Source organism: Hippichthys cyanospilos, chromosome 11 (assembly GCF_059441005.1).
Source record: "Hippichthys cyanospilos isolate Australia breed blue-spotted pipefish chromosome 11, RoL_Hcya_1.0, whole genome shotgun sequence".
Taxonomy (NCBI): Eukaryota; Metazoa; Chordata; class Actinopteri; order Syngnathiformes; family Syngnathidae; genus Hippichthys; species Hippichthys cyanospilos.
The window spans coordinates 12,162,164-12,189,203 of record NC_142379.1 but is presented as its reverse complement, the minus strand read 5'-3'; the positions used below and the strand labels follow the sequence as shown (position 1 = coordinate 12,189,203).

General features: G+C 38.9%; 4 protein-coding genes across 7 annotated transcripts; all 4 read left to right on the top strand.

The window, feature by feature from the left end:
* Positions 1–391: 391 nt before the first annotated feature.
* bbc3 (BCL2 binding component 3) lies at positions 392–7,044 on the top strand. Of its 2 annotated transcripts, none has more exons than XM_088426818.1 (4): positions 392–652; positions 1,646–1,872; positions 4,494–4,690; positions 5,933–7,044. In XM_088426818.1, the coding sequence occupies exons 2-4, from the start codon at positions 1,653–1,655 to the stop codon at positions 6,026–6,028; spliced, it is 513 nt and encodes a 170-aa protein (XP_088282944.1). In that variant the 5' UTR covers positions 392–652; positions 1,646–1,652; the 3' UTR covers positions 6,029–7,044. The 2 variants fall into 2 exon arrangements, with proteins under 2 accessions (XP_088282944.1, XP_088282943.1); XM_088426817.1 differs by having other exon boundaries at positions 1,641–1,872.
* A 1,806-nt stretch (positions 7,045–8,850) lies between these two features.
* aldoca (aldolase, fructose-bisphosphate C, a) lies at positions 8,851–13,270 on the top strand. Its single transcript, XM_088428540.1, has 9 exons — positions 8,851–8,881; positions 9,387–9,516; positions 9,779–9,990; positions 10,224–10,278; positions 10,349–10,509; positions 10,957–11,040; positions 11,112–11,286; positions 11,499–11,698; positions 12,653–13,270. Exons 2-9 carry the CDS (start codon positions 9,405–9,407, stop codon positions 12,743–12,745), a joined length of 1,092 nt encoding a protein of 363 aa, XP_088284666.1. The 5' UTR covers positions 8,851–8,881; positions 9,387–9,404; the 3' UTR covers positions 12,746–13,270.
* Positions 13,271–14,862: 1,592 nt separating this feature from the next.
* srsf1a (serine and arginine rich splicing factor 1a) lies at positions 14,863–21,763 on the top strand. Of its 3 annotated transcripts, XR_015867317.1 has the most exons (6): positions 14,863–15,285; positions 17,078–17,265; positions 19,733–19,905; positions 20,072–20,295; positions 20,972–21,068; positions 21,330–21,763. XR_015867317.1 is itself a non-coding variant. In XM_088428542.1 (4 exons), the coding sequence occupies exons 1-4, from the start codon at positions 15,098–15,100 to the stop codon at positions 20,285–20,287; spliced, it is 765 nt and encodes a 254-aa protein (XP_088284668.1). In that variant the 5' UTR covers positions 14,863–15,097; the 3' UTR covers positions 20,288–21,763. The 3 variants fall into 3 exon arrangements, 1 of the variants encoding a protein (XP_088284668.1); XR_015867316.1 differs by having other exon boundaries at positions 20,072–21,068; XM_088428542.1 differs by having other exon boundaries at positions 20,072–21,763.
* Positions 21,764–22,258: 495 nt separating this feature from the next.
* On the top strand, positions 22,259–26,838 carry dynll2a (dynein, light chain, LC8-type 2a). Its single transcript, XM_088428543.1, has 3 exons — positions 22,259–22,429; positions 22,815–22,987; positions 24,902–26,838. Exons 2-3 carry the CDS (start codon positions 22,856–22,858, stop codon positions 25,037–25,039), a joined length of 270 nt encoding a protein of 89 aa, XP_088284669.1. The 5' UTR covers positions 22,259–22,429; positions 22,815–22,855; the 3' UTR covers positions 25,040–26,838.
* The last annotated feature ends 202 nt before the right edge of the window (positions 26,839–27,040 follow it).

Sequence of the window (27,040 nt, the reverse complement as noted above, 5' to 3'; positions counted from 1 at the left end):
TATTTTCTTGCAAATGTTTTTTTTACAGTTGCATCTTTGTTTTTTTATTGTATTCGAAAAAGCAACTTTTTATTCAGAACATTAGTCTTTTAATGTAAAAATGTATATATTATTAGTATTAATAATTGTAATATAATTTAGGAGGAGAAAATCAGTGAGGTTTTTGTGTGTTTCTGCCACTATTATTGATTTTTGAAGTGTTGCTTTGTGCATTAAAACATAAAGAATATTCATAATTTGGGAAGAATGTAATTGAAAATTTAACTGAAAATCATATTTTGTCTTGATGGTTTTTGTGTCTCAATTCACGTGGAACGTATCCACAAACGTTTATATTTTATTTTGAAACATCACACCGGACGTTGCTGCCAAGTATAAAACTGAGGGAACCCTGCTAGGCGGCAAAGACTTGTAAAGGACGAAGACCAACGAGCGTAATGAGTACCGGTCGGTAGCAGCCTCACGAATGGATTCGTAACAATCTTCAACTAGTCACCAAAGTCTTCGGGCGATATCGTCTGACATGAAGTGACACTCTCCTACAAACCGCATGACACTTGTTTTCTCAGCGGTCCGCCTCCGATGTCCCCGGATTTGCGCCTGTACTTACCCGCCCGAAGAATAACTCAACACGGAGAATCACCACAAATCGGTAAGACATAATGGCATACCACAAATACTCTGTATATCGTGCAAAACTGAACGAAACTAATCGTATTTTAATATACTAGTTAAGCTACCCAGTAACGCTGTACAAGTATCAATGGCGTGTTACCGCTCTTCATGCAAATGTCACGGCAAATGTCAGTTCTCTAACTGTACATTTAAGATAGAGAAGTGGATTCAGCAATGTTGAATAAATATGGAATTAATAACTTGGAGAGCGTTCGTTTTGTTTACCAACACTGGAATCCGAAAGGTGAGATGTGCTGCCCCCATGCGAGCAATAGAGGAATGTAGTTCAAGCATGCATTTTAAGCGCATGCAGTAAGGTCGATAAATAGTGTTGGACATCTTCTGCCATTCGGAACCCTTAAATCAGTTAAATAATCGATTCTCAATTTACATCAAGGAATCTTCCGGAGAAAAGGAATGTACTAATTTAACCAAAAATCCCCCTCCGCTCCTCCCTCCATAATATAGTCCATAATTATATACATATATAGTGAACATATATATGTGTGTGTACTCCATAATATTTTGCACTGTTTAAACTCACTTAAATACAGGAGAAATAAAACCTCGTGGAAAATAAAAAAAACTTTAGATAATGATTCCATTAAAATGAATTGAACATGCAAAACTATACGGAGATTAAATGCAAATGTATTTATTTTAGAAACTAAATACAACTATTACTTGGGCAATGATACTTTTGTGTGTGACTAGCAGTATCTCAGCACAATTTGAGAATAACTGGGCTTAGCTTCACGTGTTGATATTTTTGGGTAATAACAGAACACGCATGTAATTTTTAGCAGTTTTTGTATGTTGCAAAGTCTAGTTAAGATTAAGTGACTTCATTTAAACACCAATCAAACTACAAACAAACAAAATAAAACCAAACTTTCAAATAAAAAGAGGAAAAAAGTTGAAAAAAAAAAAGATGATTGCAAAAAATACTTGTTATGTTGTTTCAGTCTAGCAGTGAGATGGCACGTGCCGAGACCTTGGAAAGCGTGGGCGAGGCTGCTGCAGGGGCAGGCGGCCCTCTGCCCCATCAACACCTGAGTGCCTGTCATTTCTTCTTGCACACCTTGCCTAACAATCACCAGCAGAACCAGCAGCAAAACAACCAGCAGCAACCCACTCTGCCCACGCCTCCACCTTCACCACACAGCCAGCCAAACGATGCCTTGGGAGATCAATCAGGTAGGTTAACGGCATTCTGAGGGGAATGTTCTCCAAATGGGCACATAAAGCACTGGAATAGCTAAGATGCAAGTGTGGGACTACATAAATGTATGCAATGCTGCAACAATAAATTGATTAATCAACAACTAGTTGCTTATGAAATTAATTGATAACCATTTTTTCCAATAGATGAATCATTTCAAGACTGTTTGATTCAAAACCTTCCTAATCCTCCATGTAAACACACTTATCATCTTTGTGTTGAACTGTATCAAATTTTTGTTTTACTTTGGGGAAAGAAACGTGCACTTTTGCCCCATTTCCTGGCATGTTACAGACCAAATCAGTCACCGAATCCTATTCTATTTTATTATTTCACTGCCAATTTGAAATAATCTTCTAGTTATAGTTAATTTAGCAATTTTTTTCAAGTGGATCCATTGACAAAGTAAATGACAGATTAATCGATTGTTAAAATAATAATTGGTTGCAGTCCGAAATTAAAGATAACTCTGGCTTTGAGGCATATTGTATTTTAAAGTAATTATTTATGTATATAATGTCAAGTAGAAATGTGCTGAAGTACAGACTGTGCAAATAGATCCATCCATGAGTGACATCGTATATGAGGGAATATTTACAGTTGCAACTACTTATAGGTACAGTATATGTAGCTGTCAGTACATAACCAACGGGTATATAGGTGTATTTACCTCTTCCTTTATAAATCAGCATGAATGTGCTTTGTTTCGAAAAACGTAACAGTTTATGTAAAAGGTGCAGCGCTACAGATGAATATGACTAAACATGAATATGGAGAGCAATGAGGAGTATTTTCTGTAGGTATACACTAATCAGAACAACCTAATAGTGAGACACATCAACCCAAAAGGTCACCACAAGTACAGTTTGTAACTGTTTCCTGTATATTTGATTGTTTTAGTTGTCAATACAGTACAGTATTCCAAATGTACCCATTTGCATGGTTTCACTGTAGATGGCGCTTTGAAAAGCAAGATGTTTATGGTTGCAAATCTGCCATTGATCTTCCATGCCTCATCCTCCTCACATAAATAAAATTGAGTTCATACATGTACTGTGGGGTGTTTGCGTGTGGATTGACGTGCACTGGCGTATGTCGTTGACGCAAGCCGAGGCCAAAAGTGCACCGACCAGTTTGTGGAGCACATGATATTGTTACCAGGTGGAAAAAATAAGATTTGACTCATGCTTTCTGTTTGTTCAATGAGATAAAACATTCAGACGCAAATCTTCTTAAAGATGTTTTTTATATTTTTCATAATTACTGTATATTTGATAGCACTTTTTACCCCCAAACTGATAGTACCACGTGTATATGTCTCTCGTGTCAATGGTACCAAGTAACCAATACTGCTAGATCTTCTGATTCATAAAAAATCTTTTAGACCAACGGCAGATCATTATAAAGGAAAACCCTAGGCTCATTTTTTACAAAAGTCAGAACATTCATTCTAGAAAATTAAATTCCAACTGAATTTAAGATCCCACAAGTGGCAAATTAAACTGACTACTCCTTGAGTGTTAGTCTCTGTTTGAAATACACAGAAGTGAAAAATAAAAGTGCAGGTACTGCAGATATATACAATAATTTGAATAAAATTATTAAAGGATTTTGGAATGATTTAGTTCTTTTATTTGTTGACTCACTTATAAAATATGAATTAGAATGTTATCACAAGTAAGTCTTGACTGGAAAGTTGGGGAGGTGGAGTTTGCATCTTTTAAAGCAGTGACATGGTTTTAGCCCAGCTGGTTGTGTGGGTTACCCCCCTTCCTCTCCTTCCTGCAGCTTTTCCCCCTTCTCTGTCCCTCCCTCCCACCAGTCAGTGCTGCTCAGCTGTGGGACATGTTGAGACTTGTCCTGCACATGCAGCCTTGCATTTCCTGATAACTTACATACTCACCCAAACACCCAATTAAAACACCAAATACTATCATTAACGTGCCTTTCTATCAAATCAAACTGTCACATAACTGTCAAATTAGACAAATAATTCGAGGAAATTAGCTGGCGCCATTACCGTATTATAGAGGATGACTCATGCCTAAATGTGTTTATTTTTGGTCTACTTCTGTTTATTATTGAGAGTAACGCTGATATTTACTTGTAAGTAAATTCAGGCAAAACTAACAGAACATGTTCATATTTTTCACCATTTGATCCCTTGTAAATTATTCAATAACATTTTTAAGGTAGCGGATTTTGGTTTTACAATCAAGTGAGTCATCAATTCTGGCCAAGCCTGGTAATTAATGAACTCAGTTTGGGAGTTCAGGGAGTTGTCCATTCAGAGTACAACGTCCGAGTCCACCTGACAATCGTGATAGAACGTACTGTCTTCCAGTTGCCTTGGCAACAAGCCACAACCCTTTCTCGGTTTTGTTTGTTTTTCTCTCGTCTAGTTATCTCCTGCTAATCCTCCTGCCCCAAGAAGCCACTCGGGTTTCTGGGGAAAACCATTTCAATGAGAACTGGCAGGAAGTGTGTGTGGGGGAAGGGGGGGGGGGGGGGGGGGTCATTGGTCAACACCCAAAAAAGTCTAACACTGTTCTTTTCCTACTTTTCCTTTGTTTTATTTTTTTTATTTTTTTTATAGACCGTCAGCAGCTTCAGGAGCCGGCCCACCAGCAAGGTCCCCTGCCAGACTTGCTGCCGCGGGATCAGCGCCCGTTTGGTGGTGGGCCGCATGCCAGAGGCCAGGCCACGCTGGAGGCAAGGCCCGTAGACACCAACACTGTGGCCTTACAGCTTCGGGCCATCGGGGACCAACTTAATGCCTCCATGCTGACAGCGGTAAGATATCTGCAGATATGCAAATTTGTCAAGTTGAGAATGGGTGACACTAGGTAGCGATATCAGACCGATATCATATTCATTTCAAAGTATCTGCTATTTGCAGATGAAGACACCAGCAAGAGATACTAAACTAACAAACAAAGCAAACTGGGGAAAAAAACTGATATTGAACATTGCTCATTTCATGTCATGACATAAGGTCATAGTGTGACTTAAGAGCTCATGACATCACAGTGAAACATCATAGTGTGACATCATAGTGTGATGTCTTTACACTTTTGAGCGACATCTTAGCGTGTTCGTTGTATGTTGCTGTCATTAGTCACGTGTAATGTGTTGTGACATCACAGCTGGATGGCATGACATCCTATGCCATAATCATTATAATGCCCAGCATCACGTGATTTAACTTTAGTGTCATGTTATGACATCTTCACTAACTGATGTCCACGCTTGTTATGATGTCATTGTGTGACATCACAGCCTGATATGACAATTGAACTGACATCATAGTGTGACATCTGTGTGACATCACAGTGCGATTCCCTAGTTGTTGAACTGAGCAGTCGTGTAGTCTGCTGATAAAGGGAGTAACTGGCCAAGGTTTGATGTAGGATACATGTGACTGACTGATGTGACCACGCCTCTTTCTTTTAGCATCCATGTGACTTTTGCGCCGACGCTTGAACTTGTTGTTGTTGTAATCACTAACTAAACAACATGCATAAGAAGACTTGACTTTATTATGAATGAGGTCACTTTACTCTGAACAAATGTTAAGCTACTGTTGCCTTTCTTATCTCCTTCCCCTTCCCCCCACCCTCCTCACACTGCCTTGCGTGAGCACTTGTCAACAGACTCTCCTCACACCTCCCCCCCCTCCTCACACACAGGCTGCATGTCTGAGTGAGGCAGGCGATGACATCACCTTTGTTTACATGCTCAGGGTTGTGTGTGTCTCTTACAAAAACGGAGATTTCGATTGTCCACGCATGCGTGTGTACATTTACATTGGTAGTCCGCACACAAACCCAAAACCATTAGCTCACACAAACTCATAACGCAAACCTGCACATTAAATGCAGTGTTATATACACTTGTTTTATTGCGACATGTGTTAGCCAAGTCTTTTTTGTTTGTTTGTTACGTTTTTAATCTAATGTCCTCCAAATAGGTCACTAATATAACATGTTAGCTGACTACTACTGACTTTTTAATTTGTCTGATTCTGACCCTCAGCATAACGGTCCCCACTGGCAGGACTGGATCAATGCTGGCAGAGGCTTCCTTAATCTGGCGGCCCGCACCATCAGCGCCCTCTACAGGCTGGTTTAGTACATTGGGTTACCATGGCAACCACTAAACTGATAAAAGGTGTGTGCTGGTTTGGACCGAAGATTTTTTTTTTTTTTTTTGTCAACTGTGAATATGGATCCAGAAACTTTTACATTTCTTCATACCTGATGTTAAATGCTAATGGCTAGCCAGTTACATTCAATGAGCTTTTTTGTGCAAACGAGCTTTGTTTTTTCCCTCTTTAGCATGAAATTGTTTGGTTTCATCGAGTGACACTTCCAGTGCCTTTTGTACTGACCAATCTCTCGCATACACTCGCACATTCTCATTCTCACAAATGCACTTCTGGTGCAGTGCAAATGTCCCACAACATACACACAAACACACCGTTGGTCCTCCGTGTTGTGACTTTCAAGAGTGTAAATATTTGTTACCAATCCTGAACAAAAATCGTGTTGCGATGATAGTTTGAAAATAAATCCAGTGGATTTGAGATGTATGTCACGCGAAACAAGAAAACACTTGATATGATTTGAGTCCCGAAAAAGTATTTCACCACGTTTTGAAAGGATCGTCTTGATGTAATTTATTTTTGCTGTAGCATATTTGTAGCCTTTTTTGTCAGTTTGTCTTGTTTTCTATGACTTTTTTAATTTATTTTGTGTTCCATTCACATTCCTGCTGCACGTGACAAAACGGAAAGTCGCAAATCCGCCAAGGATATTAGCTTGGTAAAAGTCAAAAAGTGATGAAAAGACTTAACTGCAGGATTTGCCACTCAAATAAATCTTTATGTACTTTCAAGCAAAGTGCACTTTTTATTTTCCGTTTTGTTCCCGGTTTTTGCTGACCTCGTTTCGCATGTTCATGGGACAGCTTTCCTTTGGTATCTTTGCTAGCCGCAAGTTTGCTAGTGACGTGATCACGTCTCGTTGGGCAATCTCGTAAGCGGCCAGTCAACTGAATGCATCCAGTTGTTTTGTTTTTTACTATTGTAAAGTTTCTACTGGAATTTTCTACTTTATTCTTTTATACAATAAAGGCAATTGAATAAAGTTTTAGCTTCTTTTTTTTAATTTTCATTTAGACACCACCCCACCCCTCCAAAGGTATTGGAACATTGAATGGAAGCTTCACAACTGTATTTCACCTATAGGCATCTGGGTTTTCACAATGTTTGCACTTCTATAACTGTAAAACTCATTTGATGATAAATACAATGGCTATTAGAAATCTACACATCCCTGTACAAAAGTCAATGTTTTTATTACAAAATGTGACCTGTAAATTTTACAAATAAGTTGATTTTAGCAGATCGGTAGCAGATCGTTGTCACAATCTTGCTTCTGGGAGGAACTTCAAAATAAAAGCATTCCAGGGCTGTTCGTTTCATGCATTACGGGATCAATTTAATATATTTAGGTATATTTTCAAGATTCGTGCGAGGTGGGCTGCTGGGAAAGTAAATTTCGGGGCAAAGAAGTTTGGGCACACTGTTCCACGGCTCTAGAAAGTATCAGTCGGTTAGAAAAGACTCTCAAAGCGCTTAATCGGAGACCCTGGAAATGGTGGCATATGATAGGAACAAACGATACAACTGGAAACAACCTGTCTTCACATCATACAGGACAGCAAATTTTGAGCTGACCCATTTAGAGGCCCGAGCCAACCAGCCAATGAGGACAGCCTCAATAAGAGCACTAGATAAAGCAGGGTCATTAAGTGTTTTTAATTGGCTGACAGCGATGGCTTCCCAGTGGGAGAAACCCACATGTAATTGCTCTTCTTGATCTATTTCACAATGGGAGCACCACGGAATGTCTTTTGGGCTTTTGATTTAGCGGGTGACTGTGGCCACTCACAGCCACACTGACCCACAGTGGCAGGGGCGTGGTCATCCTTTTATCATAAACCAATGATCGTTTTAACAACTCTTCTTCATAGTGGCCTGGAAAGGCTACGTGTAGTAGCAACTTGTCAGTGCCAGTGGCAATTAGTAGAATTTTTGCCAGGGATTGGCACAACTAAACAAACATACTGTATGTACAGGTGGAGGCTGGAGTTGTGGCCCCAAACAGCGTGTACCGCAGCCTGCCAGTGGGAATTCCGTAGAAAGTCCAGAGTTCTCACTCTGCGATTGGCTGTACAGACCAGTATAAAGTTGAAAGAGTTGAGTTTTAACTGTGTAAATTTTCATGACAATCCAATTTAAAACAAAACAAAACGTGCATTTCCTAAACCCAGTTAGATTAAAATCTTGAGTAAATGTGCTGGGTCTAGCTTTCATTCCAGTGGACTGGGTATAAATAACCCAACATCGGCTTGGTTCCTCTTGGACACAGAACTAGGCTGGCTTTTTCTCCCAATTCGGGTTTATTCTTGACTAGAGTGTATAAATGGAGGCGAAGTGAAGTTCTATTTCTCCTTCTCAGATCAAACCTCGCTCGAGAAGTTGATGAAGTACTTTGAGACTGTTTAAAAGACCTGTGAGACTTCCAGGGTGAGGACTCAAATAGCAGGAGGTTTGACCACAATCTCCCTGGGGACATTTGAACTAATTAGAATATAAATTGCAATGCTGATAAAGGAGCAAATTGGTTTGAGTTCAGGCCACTTCATTCAGTACTTTGTCCACGAATGTTTCGTTAAATTCGACATTTTCAGTTCATCTTCATTGCAACTATTTACTTTATTTGTTTTTATTTTATTCTTACTATCATTTGAAAAGAGCTGATTATGCTCAAATGTTATTCTGTACCGTATATCTAATTTGGTGTGAGTGATGGGGTGTGCAAGCCCCGCCCACGCCACCAAATTCCATGAAAAAGGCCCTGCCATCGTTCCAGTTTGTCACATCGCCAAGAATCGCCACACATTTCACTTCTTGTCAAGGTAGGAACCATTTGCCGCTCCTTTTTTTTATTTTAGTTATTTTTTTCTAAAGAAAGTGATTATTTCAGCAAACTGGAACGGGACATTTTAAGTCAGTATCTTTCTTTTTTAACTCAAACAAACAAAACCATTTCATGGCTGCTTTTTGTGAGAAAATAAGTGAGAATGTTTTGTAGTTCTTTTTTTTTAATAGATAAACGGTGCATTTTACGCATTTTATTTTTATAATAAGTGTAATATTTTATATATGTTTTCAAATTCATTTGATTTTAGTTCAATGCATGTATTTAAATAATAATAATTGATAACAATTTTGTAACTTTTTTTGAGTAATTTTGTGACATCTACCCAGTTCAAATAAAAAGATTATTTTGTTTTTGAGATACTTTTTGGGTTTAGAATGTGTTTTTATGTGATGTAAAGCCAGGATTTTTTTTTTTAATCATTTCTTTTTTAAAACGCAATGTCATTGATGGCTCAGTGATACCCTCTACCTCCATTGAAGGAACCACAGTTCTTCAACATGACGCACCAGTTCGCTGCCCTGTCTGAGACTCAGAAGAAGGAACTCCATGAGACCGCTATGCGCATCATTTCTCCAGGGAAGGGCATCTTGGCTGCGGACGAGTCAGTGGGTACGTACATTTTGATTACTTTTTGCAGCAGATTTTTAATTTTGATCGTGAAACTGTTTTTTTTTTTTTTTTAAGATATGGATAACTTGTCAAGTGCAAAATCACAAAACACAAATTATTGTATAAAAAAACTCAAGGCATTTTTGCTTTATCTTATTTTGTTAACAAAAGCTTTCAAAGAGTTTTCAAATTGAGTCATTCCATTCCATTTCATTTCAATTGGGAAAACTGATTTGTTTACATTTGCGGGCGTTGGCAACAGGCAGCATGGCCAAGCGTCTGGCTCAAGTGGGCGTGGAAAACACAGAGGAGAACCGTCGTCAGTTTCGTCAAATCCTATTTAACGCCGACGAGCGCGTCAACGGCTGCATTGGAGGAGTCATCTTTTTCCATGAAACTCTCTACCAGCACTCAGACGGAGGGGTCAGCTTTGTCAAGATGATCCGAGACAGAGGCATCCTGGTCGGCGTCAAGGTACAGTACATTTGCTAAATTACTTGCTAGGGGTTAGGTCACACCAGGGGTGCCTAATCTATGAACCAAGAGCAGTCAGCCATTCATTTTTAGTTGCCGTGGTAACATTTGACATTTTTGACAAGCTGAATTCAAAGGTCTGAGTTTTTTTTCTATGCACTCTTAAAACAGGGGGGCTCAAAATTAACCCCTCAAACTACCCAGTATTCATATCTTTGTCGTTTGTTGCTCAGGTTGACAAGGGGGTTGTTCCTCTGGCAGGAACTTGTGGTGAAACCACCACCCAAGGTGAGTACTGGAAATGCAAGAGATCATGCAAGGAGTAAATTACAAAGTTGTATAAAACGTTTTTCCATAGGTCTGGATGGCTTATCAGAGCGTTGCGCCCAATACAAAAAAGATGGTGCCTCCTTCGCCAAGTGGCGCTGTGTGATGAAGATCAGCGATGCCAACCCTTCCAAGCTGGCCATTTCTGAGAACGCCAACGTCCTGGCTCGCTATGCCAGCATCTGCCAACAGGTGAGTGTACATAGCCGCCATGGTTAAAAAACCAACAAAGAAAAAATGTATTGTCAATCTTTAACTGATACTTACAAAGCCATTTTTACCGATTCATTCAAATGTATGGGAATTTAGCCTACAGCGATGCAGTGTATCGATCAAACAAATAGTTATATTTTTTCCGTTGAAATTCATCCAGCCATCTAATTTACCTGCTTATCCTCACAAGGCTCGCTGGCTTGCAGGTGCCTATCACAGCCGTCTTCGGGCAGTAGGCGTGGGACACCCTGGACTGGTTGCCAGCCAATCGCAGGGCTACTTTAAAATCACTTACTTTCATTTGCAGGAGCTTGCACAATCCCATTGTCTTGTACTAACCTCATCTTAGTTAGCACCACGCTAGTTTGTCTAATTTCTTTAATATAGTTTTGATTGGATGCAATGTTACAATGCCGTTTCCTCCAGCAAGGCATGGTGCCCGTCATTGAGCCTGAGCTCTTGCCTGACGGAGATCACGATCTGAAGCGCTGCCAGTATGTCACAGAGAAGGTGAGCAGGCAGTCTCTCACCTGCGTGATTCAAAGACGCACAAATAGAGAAAATATTGTATTGGAGTTAAGGTGCTGGCGGCGGTTTACCAAGCCATGTCGGACCACCACGTGTACCTAGAGGGCACACTGCTCAAACCCAACATGGTCACGCCAGGACACAGCTGCAGCAAAAAGTACAGTCCCGAGGATGTCGCCATGGCGACCCTCACCGCCTTGCGCCGCACCGTTCCTCCAGCGGTGGCAGGTATGTAGACCCAAACCCTAACAAAGTTTTAACCCTATAGACTTTTCGTCCAAGATGTCCCTCTTAATTTTGGGTGGCTCGTCATTGCTAAACAAAGCAATGATAAATATGGGTTTGTTTACTTATGATGCTATCAGCACCATTGCTTGCCAGAGGTACCAGTGACATCCTGGTGTAAAAGTCAATACTAAATATGTTACATTTCCTGGTAGGTGTGGCTTTCCTCTCAGGGGGCCAGAGCGAAGAGGAGGCATCCGTGCACCTCAATGCCATCAACAACTGCCCCCTGGCCAAACCTTGGATCCTCACCTTCTCCTTCGGCCGCGCCCTGCAGGCTTCTGCGCTGCGGGCGTGGCGTGGACACAAGGAGAACGAGAAGGCCGCCACGGAGCAGTTCATCAAGAGGGCCGAGGTCAGAGGGGGAAAAAGTGCTGGTCTTGTGATTTTTTTATTTTTGTCTTGGCATGGCTCTTAGCTTGAACAGTTCAGTTTTTGGCAAAGTACTGTATTTCTCAGAGTACAAGTCGACCTCGCTTAGAAATCTACCCCTCCACCAATTTTTATTGCATATTTACAGCTGAATATGAATTTGTCTAAAAGTCATCAGCACTATCTGAAACAGCAAATAGCTCCTCCCATTTTAATGTATGAATATAACTTCAATCAATCAATCAAATTTTATTTGTGGAGCTGTATAACTTCCGAACGTGCTCTTCCACTTCATTGTCATTTGTTTCAATGTCCTTACGGACCGATCCAATCTGTTTAAAATGGAGGTCTCCAGAAATGCTTTGCTGAAGCTTTCTTTAATCCAAGTGATGACTTTGGCAAGATTAGTTTCGTCCCCCACCTGCTGACATCCATGCTTGCCACTGCTCTTGCATTTTTGTTTTGGACAGTCAAGCTGATTTTCCTTTTATAATGCGTCAAAGTCAACCATGCTGCCTTGATGTAGTAGACAACAAAGATGCTATCGGGCAATGCTTGACGAAAGTGTATTTTTGCAATGTTCTGTACAAACCCTCGAAAAAGGGATGCATACTATGTCAAATTAAAGGTATATATAATCATTTTAAGTCTTGTACATGACATGATATTACTTATATCGCATTCGAATTAAAGTTATTCAAACATAGATATGTGGAGAAAATTGGTCTGGTTTTGAGTTATGCGATTATAAGTCAACCCCCGTAATAATGGGGTTTAAAATTAGGGAAAAAAAAAAACTCGACTTTTACTCAGAGAAATACTGTACGTAAGTGTAGATGTCCAAAAATGTTTTTTTGAGTATCTTAAGTCGGTTAAAAATTAAATATTCAAAAACACAGTATATAATGTATTCATGTCGTGTATGTGTGTGTGTCAGGTCAACAGTCTGGCATGTCGAGGAAAGTACAAGGGCGCCGACAACTACACAGATTCTGCACATGGCGTCTATGGATCCTATTACTCGTATTAAAAATGGTCATAGACTACTCCATTGCTATACAAAAGTAAATAGGTAGTAATAGCATCACATAGCAATCTTTGTTGAAAACATGTTTATTTTGGCTTGACAACTGAAAGAAAGCCTTGGCGATTTCCATGAAATGTACATGAATAATTTGAAACCTCTATTTGAAACACTCACCATTTTTCTACGTAACAATGCCTAGAAACTATACCCCTGTTTTGAAAATTAATTTAAAACCATAACACATATACTGTATGAGATGTAAATATGAATGTTTAAGTCAGGCTTGTTTGGTATTTTAACTTGGATACCTCCGTATTTTTAAACCCTACTTTGCAACCATAACCTTGGCTCTAATTTTTAATTTAAACCCGTAACAGTTGAATCCAAAATTCAAACTGAAACAAATCAAATACCTACACTTGGGAAACTATGTTCTAGCATTCTGTGATTAAAAAAGCAAATAACCTGTCTGTGTGCATGTTAGTTCTGAAATAGTTCATTCCTAATAAAAGTGTTCGGATAAAGATACACACTTGGATGTTATGCTTTTATGAAAGTACATAACAACATTCCGCAATTCTTTTTCAGCATCACTGCAGTGACAAAAGAGGCCACTTGGTAAACTTGGAACCCATGAAAAAAAACTTTTTCAAATTCAGTGTTATATACTTAATAAATCATTTTGAATTTTTATAAAATGACTTTATTCATTTTACATTCCTTGCATGTTTTACTGACCATGTTGCATCATTCCTGATTTTATTGACAAGGGAGAATCTCATGAAAGAGGTGCTAAACCCACTCCAAATGAAGCAAATGAATGACACACTTATGATTTTAACAAAATTAGCAGAGAATTGATGGCTAAATGGAAGAACATTTATATATTATGCTTTATATTAATTTAAATAGTGGGAGCACAAATCCACCTCGCTCCGGCCTTCCTGTGTGGGGTTTGCATGTTCTTCCCGAGCCCATGTGGGTTCTCTCCGGGCTCTCCGACCAATTCTCACACTTTAAAAACATGCGTGGCAGGTGTGTTGGACATGCTAAATTGTCTTTAGGTGTGATTGTCTGCGTGAATGGTTGTTCGTCTCTGTGTGCCATGCAATTGGCTGGCAACCAGTTCAGGATGTCCCCCGCCGACTGCCCAAAGTCAGCTGGGATAGGCACCAGCACGCCTGCGACCCTTGTAAAGATACGCGGCTCTAGAAAATGGATGGATGGGTCGATGGATGGATGTCTAGTGGGCGCGCCCTCTGCTGGCTGCAGAAAAACTGTATGTTTATAAATACTGTAAATGGAGAAAAAATCAGGTGCTTAGGTGGGCACTACTTATTACATACTATATAGAAAATTCATTTGGAGGTTGTTTTTCAAACATGTGTACAGTATTGTGCAAACAAACCTAATGTTGAAGGGCTAAACAATAAAAATGAAAATCACAGTAACTGATCTTAGTTTAAAACCTTGATGTGGGAAGAAAATAAAAAAAAGTCTTAAAAATACTGTAGAATGAAAGTGTACTCAAATCAACAAAGTCTGAGGATTATTACAAGAAATAACTCAATGTAATAAAGGTACATACAAATTTATATGTTCAAATAATATTGCTTGAAGGATCCCCAGCACATTATAAAAGAATGTGTCCACTGAAAAAGAAGTTCTTAGCTAAAAAAAATAAAAATGAAAAAATGGCATTGCATAATTTGTCATATTGGGGTCATTCCATAATTGGAGGACATTTTGGCTTCAAAATTCTTGAAAAGTAAACATCCATTTTTCGTTTTTTTCTGCATATTCTTCAATAATAGGCTCAGAAATTGCATGTTTTAGTATTTTGCATGTAAAATTGATGGGGGGGGGGGGGGGTAAATGAACTCCAACTCTGGAGTGACCCATTAAATGACAAATGGAAGAACACGCAAATATTATGAATGGTAATAAATAATTATTAACCTAAACTAATGCTATACTGTATAGACAAAAACTAACAAACCAGTGTGAATGACATTTTTATGTTGTGTTATTATAAGCAGTCAATTATTTCTTTATTTGAGGCTGTGGATTACTTTTTTTCGCGGATTTAGTTGCGTGTCGAAGCCACACCGGAACTTCGGTGTGCGGCGGAGGGGAAAGGGAACGCTCGGTGGAGGCGGATGGAAGCAGCACTCTGCAAGACTGGAATTAAAACGTAACTCCACAACCTATGCGGAGTCTAACCAGTTTCTTGCACGGAATTGAATGCTTTGTCTTAGCTCGGGACGACACATCGCGGGGAGTTTTATTTTTGTTTTATTCAATTAAACCCGACCAGCATTGGCAGCGGTAGATAACTAGCCACATCTCATCACGATGTCTGGCGTTGTGCGGGGCCCGGCGGGGAATAACGATTGCCGAATCTACGTGGGCAACCTCCCTCCAGATATCCGCACCAAAGACGTAGAAGAGGTCTTCTACAAATACGGCACCATTAGAGACATCGACCTCAAAAACCGCAGAGGAGGACCTCCGTTCGCTTTTATTGAGTTTGAAGACCCGAGGTAAGGCAATACTGTTAGCTTGGCGGCCATTTTGTGGCTAACGGCTAACTTTCTTTTATTCACAGATCCTGACCATACACTGATCCCGTTAAACGGTTTTACCGTAATTCCACAACATTTTCATTTGATATACGTGCCTAAACTGTTGTTTACTCGCTGTAACTGTCAAGAAATGAGACCTACATGCGCGCCAAGATTTGTGTTTATCTTTGTCTCCTAGGTAATAGTAATGGTGAAGGTTCACGCATGCAAGGCAACTTCATTCTTCTCGTTTTCCGATGATTTTGTTGTGATAAGATATGATTTAGGAAATTATGAAAAGTTAAAGGTTGATTATCTTCAAAGCATTTGTGGAAATTGTATTTGACCAAAATAACCACATTTCCGATTTAAACGTTGGTAGGCCATGGTGTATTTTCGATACTCGAGGTATGATACAAATGAATTGTGGTACATTTCATAGTGTAATAATTCACTCCCGTTAAATCTAAGCAGTTTCTATATTAGATCGTTAAATTCTTTTTTATTTACCTTCAGGGACGTTCATTCTTAAACTTTCATAGTGAGGTAGGCTACAAGTTTTTTTGCTTTGCTTTTTGTCTTATAGTTAAGAACCGTCAATTTGGCTATTTTCGTTACTCTTTGTTTTATGAGCCAAAGATTTGTGTTAAGAGCAAGCTTTAGACATTCTGCCGGTTGAGTAAACAAAAAAGAAATAGAATTAAAGGTATTAAGTTACTGTAATGCGCTCACGTGTTGGCAAGGAGAGCTATTAAGACAGAAGATATTTTGGCTGTCAATGTCAAAAGCCTCACTTAAGATATTAAAGTTTTATATAGCAGTAAAACAACTCTGTTAACTCTATTTCTATTTACTTCATGTGGCAGTTGATCTCTCCGAACTTTGCAACCAACCCTACCGTAGAGTGTCAAAGGCACAAAGACAAAGATGGGCATTTATGTTCTTTCACTTTAAAAAATTGCTCAACAGCTCATTAGAAAAATAAAAATAATTTGTGCACTTTGCAAGGCCAAGATCAAGACATGCAATTATTAGAGTTAGAGCAAAGTTAGAGCAAAAATACCTGGCTCAAACTCCGCTGGGCCTTACAAACACTTTTAGTGTGGAGCCGATGTGAAGGCCTAAACCTATAAATGAGAAGTTTTGAGAATAGTTTTAATAGGACTATAATAATAAAAAAATGCCGGTATTGATCAGATTTGGGAGTTTTTTTTCTAGAATAAAAATAGCATTAAAGGATAAAAGTGATTACAATAGTCTTTAAACAAAATATTATTTCTTACTCAAATGATTATATTTTTAAGTAAACACTGATATATATATATATATATATATATATATATATATATATATATATATATATATATATAATCATTTTATATATATATATATATATATATGTGTGATTTATATTTATAAGTAAATTTCATCAATTCTTGTATAAAATAGTCGAGTAAATGTGATTAATCATGATCATATTATGGAAGTTTATGCAAGTCATCTTTTTTTTTTTAATTTATCACTTGATGGCACTACTTGTGAAAAAATGAAATATGTATATTTATGCTTGAATGTGATAACTTCAATCATCATGGAAAAGTTCCAATATTGAGTATTTTACAAAATCCCTCAGTTTGATCAAAAATAATTAGCTGAAATGTTCCAGAAGATTCACAGTGCTCTACAGCCCATCGCACATGCAGCGTGAGCGAACATATGGTTAGAATGCGCACATTGTCACGGTGACTTACACCTTCTGTTTTGTGTGCAGGGATGCCGGGGATGCTGTCTACGGCCGGGACGGATATGACTACGACGGCTACCGACTGCGCGTAGAGTTTCCCCGGAGTGGCAGGGGCACCAGAGGCAGCAGCTTTGGCGGGGCTGGCGGCGGAGGAGCCACCAGGGGCCGATACGGACCTCCATCCAGGCGCTCCGAGTACAGGGTGGTTGTGTCTGGTAAGCGTGCTGCATTGTCTTGCTATGCCGCTGACATCGACTTTCATTCAAAATCCTTTAATTTTAGTTTAGGTCTAAAATGGTCTAAAAACAACTTTAATTTGTGCTGCATACTTTTCTTATTTAAAAAAAAAAAAAAAAACTGAGTGCATGTCGAGGACATCTTTAAAGGTTTGCTTTGAGATGACGTTGACAAGTGGCAGCAGCATTAAGGCAACACACAAAGGAAGTATTTGAAGCCAAATGACTTTGATGCTATAAAAAGCCCAGCACGTGTTGTTGCTACCACAAGTTTGACGAATCCATCTCAGTTTGAATATGCTAGCATAATGTGATGCTTACAGGGTTGGAAACAAAGCAAATCAGATGATTTTATCCCAGGGGTTTAACCTTTGCTGTCAATGTTATTTTAAATACATCACAGGCCTGGCAAGTAACTTTTTAGCATTATTTTTTTGTCATGCAAATTTAAAAAAAAGCTTAATAAGCTGTTTTCATATTCACACAGGTAATATAAGAATACGCACAAGTGCATACTCCTACTAGTCTGTGAAAACTACAGTAATAATTTGGGTTGAAAATATTTGACTGTCTCCCGAGTTTTTGGTATACAATTCAATTCAGAATTGATTGCCATTTCCAAAAAAACATTGTTTAGAAATGCTTTGGTTGAATTTAAATCATTTCGATTCTTAGTAAATGAGAATCCCAATTCTTATGTGAATCGTTTGTTTGAAGGGTGCAGGGGCACACCCCTAGTGGTAATCATATACTAATAGACCTTAAGCTTGGCTTTCTTTTTCTACTCTCACCTCATTCTGTGCTTCATTCATGCATTGCTCCATACAGCCCCCAAGAGGCCAATATGCACACAGCCAGGACAATTGGTATACTGGAAGTATTCCCGAATACGGACCTCTGTCAAACAGTAATTCCCGAACCCGGAAAAATAAACATATGCGTTAAATTTTCTACAATTAATTTACATTGAGGGCTGTGGAAGAGTGACCGTGAAATGCACCCAATTGATCATAGTGGGAGACACTTTGAGTCGTAAAGACTCTTATCTATGAGACTTTAAAAAACAAGGAATTCATTTTTGCTTCGTATTCTGGCAATTTACTTTTTCAGAAAAAATTGCTTATGGCTCGACGCTCAAGAATCACCAGACATCAGCGATGATCAACAGGGCAATTACTTGCAATTAGCATCACAACTGCATAATATGCAGGCAAACATTTTCATAAAGCAAGAAATGAAGCCAACACAACAATTCAAAATAAGACTAGTTTGTTTTTTTTCCAAGGCGCTCAAAACTCAACATTAAAAATAAAGTACTGCACTGTATTGGCGTTACAGCGTTACGTTGGTGTACAGTACATGTTCTAAATATTGTCGTTTTTGTTTGATAGAGGTTTTTGACAATATATTTTTGCATTTTATTGCTCGTTTTGTTACACATGTACTGTATTTAGTTAACATACTTGAACATTCACGCAGGACATGTACTGTTTTTTCCCCGCATAAGGAAATTCCGTTATAAGGAAAGCCTGGACAACGCAAATAGGATTCCTTACGAGAGAATACTTACTGCCTTCAGAAATCCCTCACTACTTCTTGCCTCACCTTTTTTAGGCTTCACCTTTTTTGTTGTTGTTGTTTTTAAAAAAAAATTGGGGAAAAAAAGGCTGTATTTTGGAAAGACGCTGTGAAGGTTTGCTAGACGCTAAACAGATGAGTTGACTGAAATTGCAAATGCCGCCGGCAGTACACATGCTACTTTAATCTTACATTGTTAAATCTTGTACAGTAAATGTACTGCTATCCCTTCTCGTATCCATGTCTTGGCTGTACGTAGTCATAGTACTCTGAGTCAATCACACTCAAGCGGCTGAAAGAGACAGCTTTGGGATCCTTTTACCTTTTGTAATACATTGGAATTTCAAGAGTCAACCCTGTTTGTTATCATGTTTGGTCAGCTACTTGCTTCACTCTAGTTAGATAGCCGAGCACCTATTCATAGGGCAACTGCGGCTCGCCGTGATCCCGACTACATTCAATCAAGACATACAAGACGTGGAAACGAGAAGGGATAACAATTCAGTTACTGCATAAGGTTTAATAATTTAAGATTTAAGTAAATATGTGTACCACACTAATAATTGTCATCTATGTAAAGTATAAATACTTTTCACATGTAAAAAGTTCTGGTACCCACATACTCATGGATGAAAATGACTATTTCACACAAATTTCACATTTCGTGGGGGGGGGTTGGGTCCCCGTTAACTTTGAAAAATGAGGGAACACTGTACAGTATTTACATTCTATAGCCCAGTATCGAAGGATTTATGAAAATAAAAATAGGACAAAAAAAACACTATTAAAATTCAAATGAAATAAGTCCGTGATAACATTGTCTTGGTGTCCCCTTATAGTAAGATGATAGTGGCAACTTTGTGTTTAGGTCTCCCCCAAAGCGGCAGCTGGCAGGACTTGAAGGACCACATGCGTGAGGCGGGTGACGTGTGCTATGCTGACGTGTACCGAGATGGAACGGGCGTTGTAGAGTTTGTGCGCAAGGAAGACATGACCTATGCTGTTCGAAAGCTGGACAACTCCAAATTCCGCTCTCATGAGGTATGTTGTTAGCGGTTTGGTCTCTTGGCACTGCGGATTTATGTGCGTGTGCCAAGTAAGGTGAGTACACTTTCCCGGCCACGCCCCCCACACACTGTGCCACCAACCCCTTACTGCCATCTGCACCCTTCCATCTACAATGTGCAGTTCTCTTGTGTGCCGCCAGGGAGAAACGGCGTACGTTCGCGTGAAATTAGACGGTCCCCGCAGCCCGAGTTACGGACGATCCCGCTCCCGCAGCCGCGGCAGTCGGAGCAGGAGCCGCAGTCGCACCCCCAGCCGCAGCCGCAGTCGAAGCCGCAGCGATTCCCGAGGACGTGGACGGGCGTCGCCGCGTTACTCGCCGCGACACAGCTGCTCTCGATCCCGATCCCGTTCCTAGGAATGCCGGTGTCGTTTCCCCCTGTTTGCCCTCCCTCCCGCCCGCCCTATGATGTAACTAGGGTTGCAAAATGTGTGGGGAATGTCCAGCACATTTCCAGAAGGTTTGCTGTAAATTTCCGTAGGACATCGGTGAAATTACTTTTTTCAGACTTATTGAACAATCACTTCCTGAAGTCATTGAACAAAAAAGGCTGAGTTCAATCCTTCCTCCCGAGAAAAAACATTCAACGATTCAAGAACTTAAAGAAAAAAAAAATGGAACTCCGATCATAAAAGACCAACTCAAAACATTAAATGGAAGTGAGCAATGTACTGATTCCAAGGAGATTAATATAGACACTTTTAAACTACTATTAAAACATCTATCCCTACCGCTTTTCCTATTTGAAAGCCAACACTCAATTTAGTAAATCATGCTTTTGTCCCATTTTGCAACCCTAGATGTAACCCCAACATTTTTTATTATTTTTATTTTTTTTTTGTAGAGGAGTTTGGTATGTAGTTGTACACTCCCTCTCTCCTCCTATCCCCCCCCCCCTTTCCCCCATTTATCCTCCCTTCAAAAAAGGTGAAAAAATGTTAAACCAGACAATGTTTTTGCAAGGAAAAAATAGCTTCTTGTCATTGGATATTTGGACAGAGACTCAACGCTTTAACTATTTTACCTTGTGTCTTCCTTTAGACTTCGAGAAGGATTAAAGTGATTTGGAATAAAAACCCATTGTGGTGGAGCACATTTCATTTGTATGGTCAGGATAGGACATCAAATGGAGGCCATGGTATGCTTCACATTCCGTCAATCCATGTCATTGCTTTATTCCTGTGCATGTCATAGAATTGAAACGCGCCTCTTTGGCCTGTTAAAAACAAAGTGTTGTGATTAAAATGTAACATCTTTGCTGTCTTATGTAAACAAAAAATCAAACGATGCAATGTAGGGATTTTTTTTCCCTGCACTTTCGCTTTTTTTTTTTTTGCCCCCAATTTTTATATGATCTGTTCTAACGGTCTGCCTCTGATTTTCTTCCTGGTATTTCAAGGTTTTGATTGGAGAGGAGTGGCTCAGTGGATCGCAATCCTTTGGAGCTGGATCGATTTTTTTAGGAAAGGGATTATAGGCATGGATGGATGCTCGGGAACGGGATCAGTTTTCCAGGATTTCCCAACAAAATTTTCAGAACTAATTAACGGGGGACCTCCCGGAGCAACTTTTTCCTTTATTATTTTTTTTTCTTTTTAAATAGCCTGCCACCTGCCTATCTTTTACAAAGTTTTCAGTGATAATGGCGAGCAAATTGACAAGAAAAACAGGACCAGGAAGTTGGATCAAAGGATGGAATCGTAGATGCCTGGTATGCGGGGAAAATTTGGGGAGTGTTTCTTACTGGGCACTAGTTTGAATGTTGATTTCTTTGCTTAATCAAACCCTTTTTTCTTCTAGCATTTTTAATAAAACAACTTCACAGACACAAAATGACTCTTGATTTTTTTTTTTTAATCTGCAATAAGGTAACTAGCACTTTCATCTGGTTAGCAATGTATAAAAAAAATGAGCTGACATTGATGTAGGTGGATTTCAGCATCACAATTTTAACGATTCGATAAGCATAATAAAATATTTTGAGTTTCGATTCACCACAATCTGATAATTTTTAGTTATTGACATACTTTAGTCATCTTAAAAAAATCCTTTGTCACCTTAACAGTGAACAAAGGACAGTAACAAAAATACAATCGAGCAGACCTTCCATATAATTATAACGTCCGCGTAAGAAGAAAAAAATAAGACATTGTAACAAAATATTTGAAATCCAATGTGATAATTCTATGCATTTACGCCACGGGCGAATGTTGCATTGTGGGAGGAAATAAGATGCCGGCATAGAGCGGCTGCTGGAAAACGCCTGCACAACGCGATGAGGCGGTGGCTGGCCAATAGGAATCCGAAGTTTGTAACGGAGGGGCGGGGCATATTGCCGGAGCAAGCCCGAGTGGAGCGCAAACGTACCTTCCTACAATAAGCCCATTGCGCTTTAAAACAAAAGCAAAACTACAGTCATAATTATACAGACCATCTCGACAAACTTACCCGCCGGCATTTACATTTGGGACGCTTCGTTGCCCTTCGTCTCAATCAAAGGTAAGCTCATTTTAATATATTTGGAGGGCTGCGGTGAATTGAATTACTTGTTTCATACTTGGCGTTTTTATTCCCAAAACACGTGAGACACACACGCGATTGATGTTGAATTGAAAATGGCGAATGCCTAATATGCCTCTCGGCCCAATTGATTTGACGAAGTAATGTCACCCCACCTGTATCAAGTTTCCCCAAGTCATGTCTGTGACGCGTTAAAAATGGAAGTTTTAGAACGCAGTAACGACTTTGTAGGCTATGAGCTAGGCTACATAATTAGCTCGAATGTGCTACAGTCGTCTTTTGATGGGCATGTCATTTATCCCTGTGTTGTGTCTGTGTTGACTTCCACCCCGTCATAAAATGAGCGTGACTCTCTTCCACACAGGCTTCCTCATCCTCAGGTTCTTCCTCATCCTTACCTTCGTCATGACTGACAGGAAGGCCGTCATCAAGAACGCAGACATGTCTGAGGACATGCAGCAGGACGCCGTGGACTGCGCCACGCAGGCCATGGAGAAGTACAACATCGAGAAGGACATCGCAGCCTACATCAAGAAGGTGACCGGAGGGACGCCGAGTCACTTAAAACACACACACGCACGCACATACACAACAGTGACATTAAAATTCTGATTTGGCGTGAGAGTAAAATTTTGCAGGGCCGGTATAAGTCAGAAAACAATAATGTGTGTGTATATATTTCTTAAACAAACAGTAAATAAACAGGGCTTCAAGGCTTAATACAAATAATAATAAAGTAAAATAGATACATAAATAATAATGAAAACACATGGCACACAGGAAAACATGGCTAACTTACTTGCTGTGTGCAAACCAATGAAAAAAAAAAGCCTACGTAGAACTAAGCACATTGTTTACTTTTAAGCTAATTTTAATCAATTAGCAGTCAAAATGTTATTTTGGTCATTTCAAACCAAATGTATTCAAATTTCTTGCCAAACAGAATTTTAAAATTAATTGACAGCTACCACTGTTTATGTTAGGAACCAGGTGAGAACCTCAACGCCATTTTACACTGGTAATTAACATATTAGGGCAATAAAAGCAGGGGCTTTTGTCATGCAAACATGTGCAAACATTGCCCCTTGGTGGCAGGATGACAAAGTACTTTATTTGTACTATATTTGACAAGTAGTGTTGTTGGCTTGGTAGAAGTTAATATCGTCGAGGATCAGCTTAATTAATCATGGCAGCCAATATTGCAATTAAAATTCAATGAATTGTGCTGACATAATAGATAGTAAGTGTGTGTGCATGTATGTATGTATGTATGTATGTATGTATGTATGTGTGTGTGTGTGTGTATATATATACACACACACACACACTTTTGCTGTTACAGTTTGTCTGTTCACTAAATAGTAGGAATGGGATAATGGGATAAAAATCCCACAAGACAACATGTCTAACGGGATTGAGTCTGAAAGACGTGATTTTTGCAAAATTTGTAATATAATGCCTAACATAAATTTGCTTTTTACTGAAACAAAATAATGATCAGGTACATCTGGAGTTTTTTTCCTAATTCTGAATATTTTATCAAAATGCATACAACTCCTGTTAGTCATGGTATTTGGCCTTATTTTTGCCGTGTTTTTATTCAATTGGAAAACTTAAATGCACATGTCACAGGTGATTTGAAAGTAGTATATAATATATAAAAAGCGCACAAGACCAAATTACACATTTCCACTTACTGTATCATGAATGTCTTTTGTGTTTTATTTTTTTAAAGATATTTTTAAGTTAATAATACAGAGATTTTAAAGCCAGTTTGTTCAAAAGTGTCAAGTCATACATACGTCAGTAAGAAGTGCAACTGTCTTTGAAAGCTAATCCGACTTGCACTCACCATCTAATGTAAAGCAGTCAAGTGCTGCTAGCTTGCGGCTAGTATATGTTACTGGCTGCCCCAAAAGCTGGCAACAGGCACAATAAACTGCCAGTGTAATTTTGTTGTTTTTTTTTCCCCCCTCGCCCTGAATTAGCAATTGAATGTGATTTGGGACAAGGTAGCGTTTGTATGGAGACGAAACTTGCAGCAGCAGGTCGTCAAAGTCAACTTTTCTTGCAACATGCTTCCGGAAATAGCTTCAAAGTAAATGTTTTGAAGTCTTATCACGTTTGTTTCACCGTCAGAACGGAAACGAGCGGTGCATTGTCCTGTATACTCCATTACCAAAACACTGCCCAAAGAAGGACCTCGTGCCGTGCAGGGACGAGATATCGCACGGCGTTCTAATCGCGTGAGATCTCGTCTCGTGAGATCTCGTCCCGTTCCTAATAAGTAGTCTACCAGAAATGTTTTGAAAGGGTTTCAGAGTAAGCACTAAGGAAGTTTAGTCTTAGCTTAACGTTGGTGTTCGATAGGTGAGTAAAATGTCTCCTCTCGTTACCTGTCGGTACCTCACAATGACAATTGACTATGTTCACCTTTTGATGTTTTGTCAGGAATTCGACAAAAAGTACAATCCCACTTGGCACTGCATCGTGGGTCGTAACTTCGGCAGCTACGTGACTCACGAGACCAAACATTTCATCTACTTCTACTTGGGCCAAGTTGCTATCCTGCTCTTCAAGTCGGGCTGAGGACCCCCCCCTTCCCCCTCTTTTCATTGGTTTTGCTCCTCAAAGCTATCTGAGGCTAAAGAATCTCGTTCTGTATAAAAATGACAACATAACATAATGATGCAGCTGCATGGGCGACAAATTTATTTCGTACAAACGTCTGCGTGAAATGACTTAGCGGTTGCCGGTTCAATGCAACCCGTACTTTTCGTTAATATCGTGGAATTCCGAGGTGATGGTTAGTTTAAATTGGTGGCTGCAGATCAAGTAACGGAGGCTCTCGGACGTCGTTGAAGTTTGATTACCGTTTTTGTCAATAGTCCGGTGGCAACCTCATCAAAATAAGTAATGCTTTTTTTTTTTTTTTTTTAAACCTTAAGAATAAAAAAAAAAAAACAACGTTCAGTGCTCCTGTTTGGTGGAAGGTATACGAACATCATACGTATTTATATTTTCCCTTGCTGTTGTTGATTATTTTGATCATTGAGTTTGTGTAAACCAACTACCATCTTAAAAATAGCTGCAGTGCTCCAATTTGGTTGAAGATTTTATTTTATTTTTTTCAATTTGAAAATCAAGATTCTTTCACAAATAATTGTATCAAAATCGATCCTATTGATCAGGGCTCCTTTGTTTATTTAGGTAATACTTTCAAAAGATCAGATATCTTCTATCAAATATAGCACTGAGTTTTATTTGTTGTTAGTTTAATGATTGTTAAAAAACTGGTTTGAAAACCATCAAATGGAAAAAAAAATCAAGCTTTTCATTTGAGGTTTGGTTAACGAAGTCACACAATTTTTTTTGTCCCTTTTGAAAAATCTTAATTTGTGCGATTTTTTTTTTTTTTTTTTTTTTTTTTTAAATGGGAAATGTTGAAACGATTGGACGTGTTCTACCAAACGGTTGAGGCATTGCCTTAAAACACTTCCGCAATCAAAACCGCAATGCTCCAAATTCTTTGAAAGTATCCAAACCTTTTAAATTTCCTTTGACTTTTGTTCACTTAACAATTAAGTTTTTCTTCATTGTCATTAATCTTAATGATAGAGCTAATTTGTTTATTCAACAAAGAAATGTTAAAAGTTTGAATAGCTTTTACCAAACAGTCGTAGCATTTTTTTTTCCTTTTTTTTGTATCAAAACGTCACGTTTAATGATAAAAGCTAATTATTTGGCAAAAGATATCGCAACTTTTGAATTCATTATGTCTGCGATTAGTTTCCCCACAATGTGAAATAAGGGTGTTCTCAAGCGCTTCCATTTGTCACCCCGAGCTTCAGCATTGTTGAATTAGCTTGTGAGACTTGTTTTCTGCATGTTTTCCAAACAAATAATTCTGTTTTATTTTACAATGTATGCTTAAAAAAAACCCACAATTTAGAATTTTGTCCCCCCAATTTTTTGTTCAAATGTCTGCAGCTAGCTTGTGTCAGGCGCTCCTGTCTTCTAACTGTGCCCAATTTTCATTTAGTCTCCAAAGACAAAAGCATTTTGACGTAGTATGTCTATCATTGTCTCACTTGTCCACTGCAAAGCCAACACAAGCGAAATGTTAGCGCTGACTGTGATATATTTTTGTTTTGTTTTTTTGTTTTTCTCCAAAAGGGAAGTCTTCCTGTTACTTAACGGATTGTTTGCCTCTGGCATGTTGTTATTGTTGCTGTTGTAAATATTAGGGCTGCTCCTCACACAAGGTGTTTCCGGCTTGAGAACAGTTGCTAGTCATTTACTATTAGCTGTTGCTAAAAAAAAAAAACAAAAAAAAAAAAACAGCATTAAAAAAAAAACTCAAGGAAATAAAAAAAAAAGACTTATAACCTGGTCTTTTGTCATTGTTTGAATTGCAACTGGCAAGTTTTTATTTGTTGGATAGGGAAAAAATGTGCCTTAAGAGTGGATTATCGGACACTAAACTATTTTAACATGCAAAATTTGCAGATGAATGTTATAATTTTAGCCAATTTGCTAAAATTATATTAGCTTTTATTCAACTGATTTTAGCTTTTATTCACCTATTGT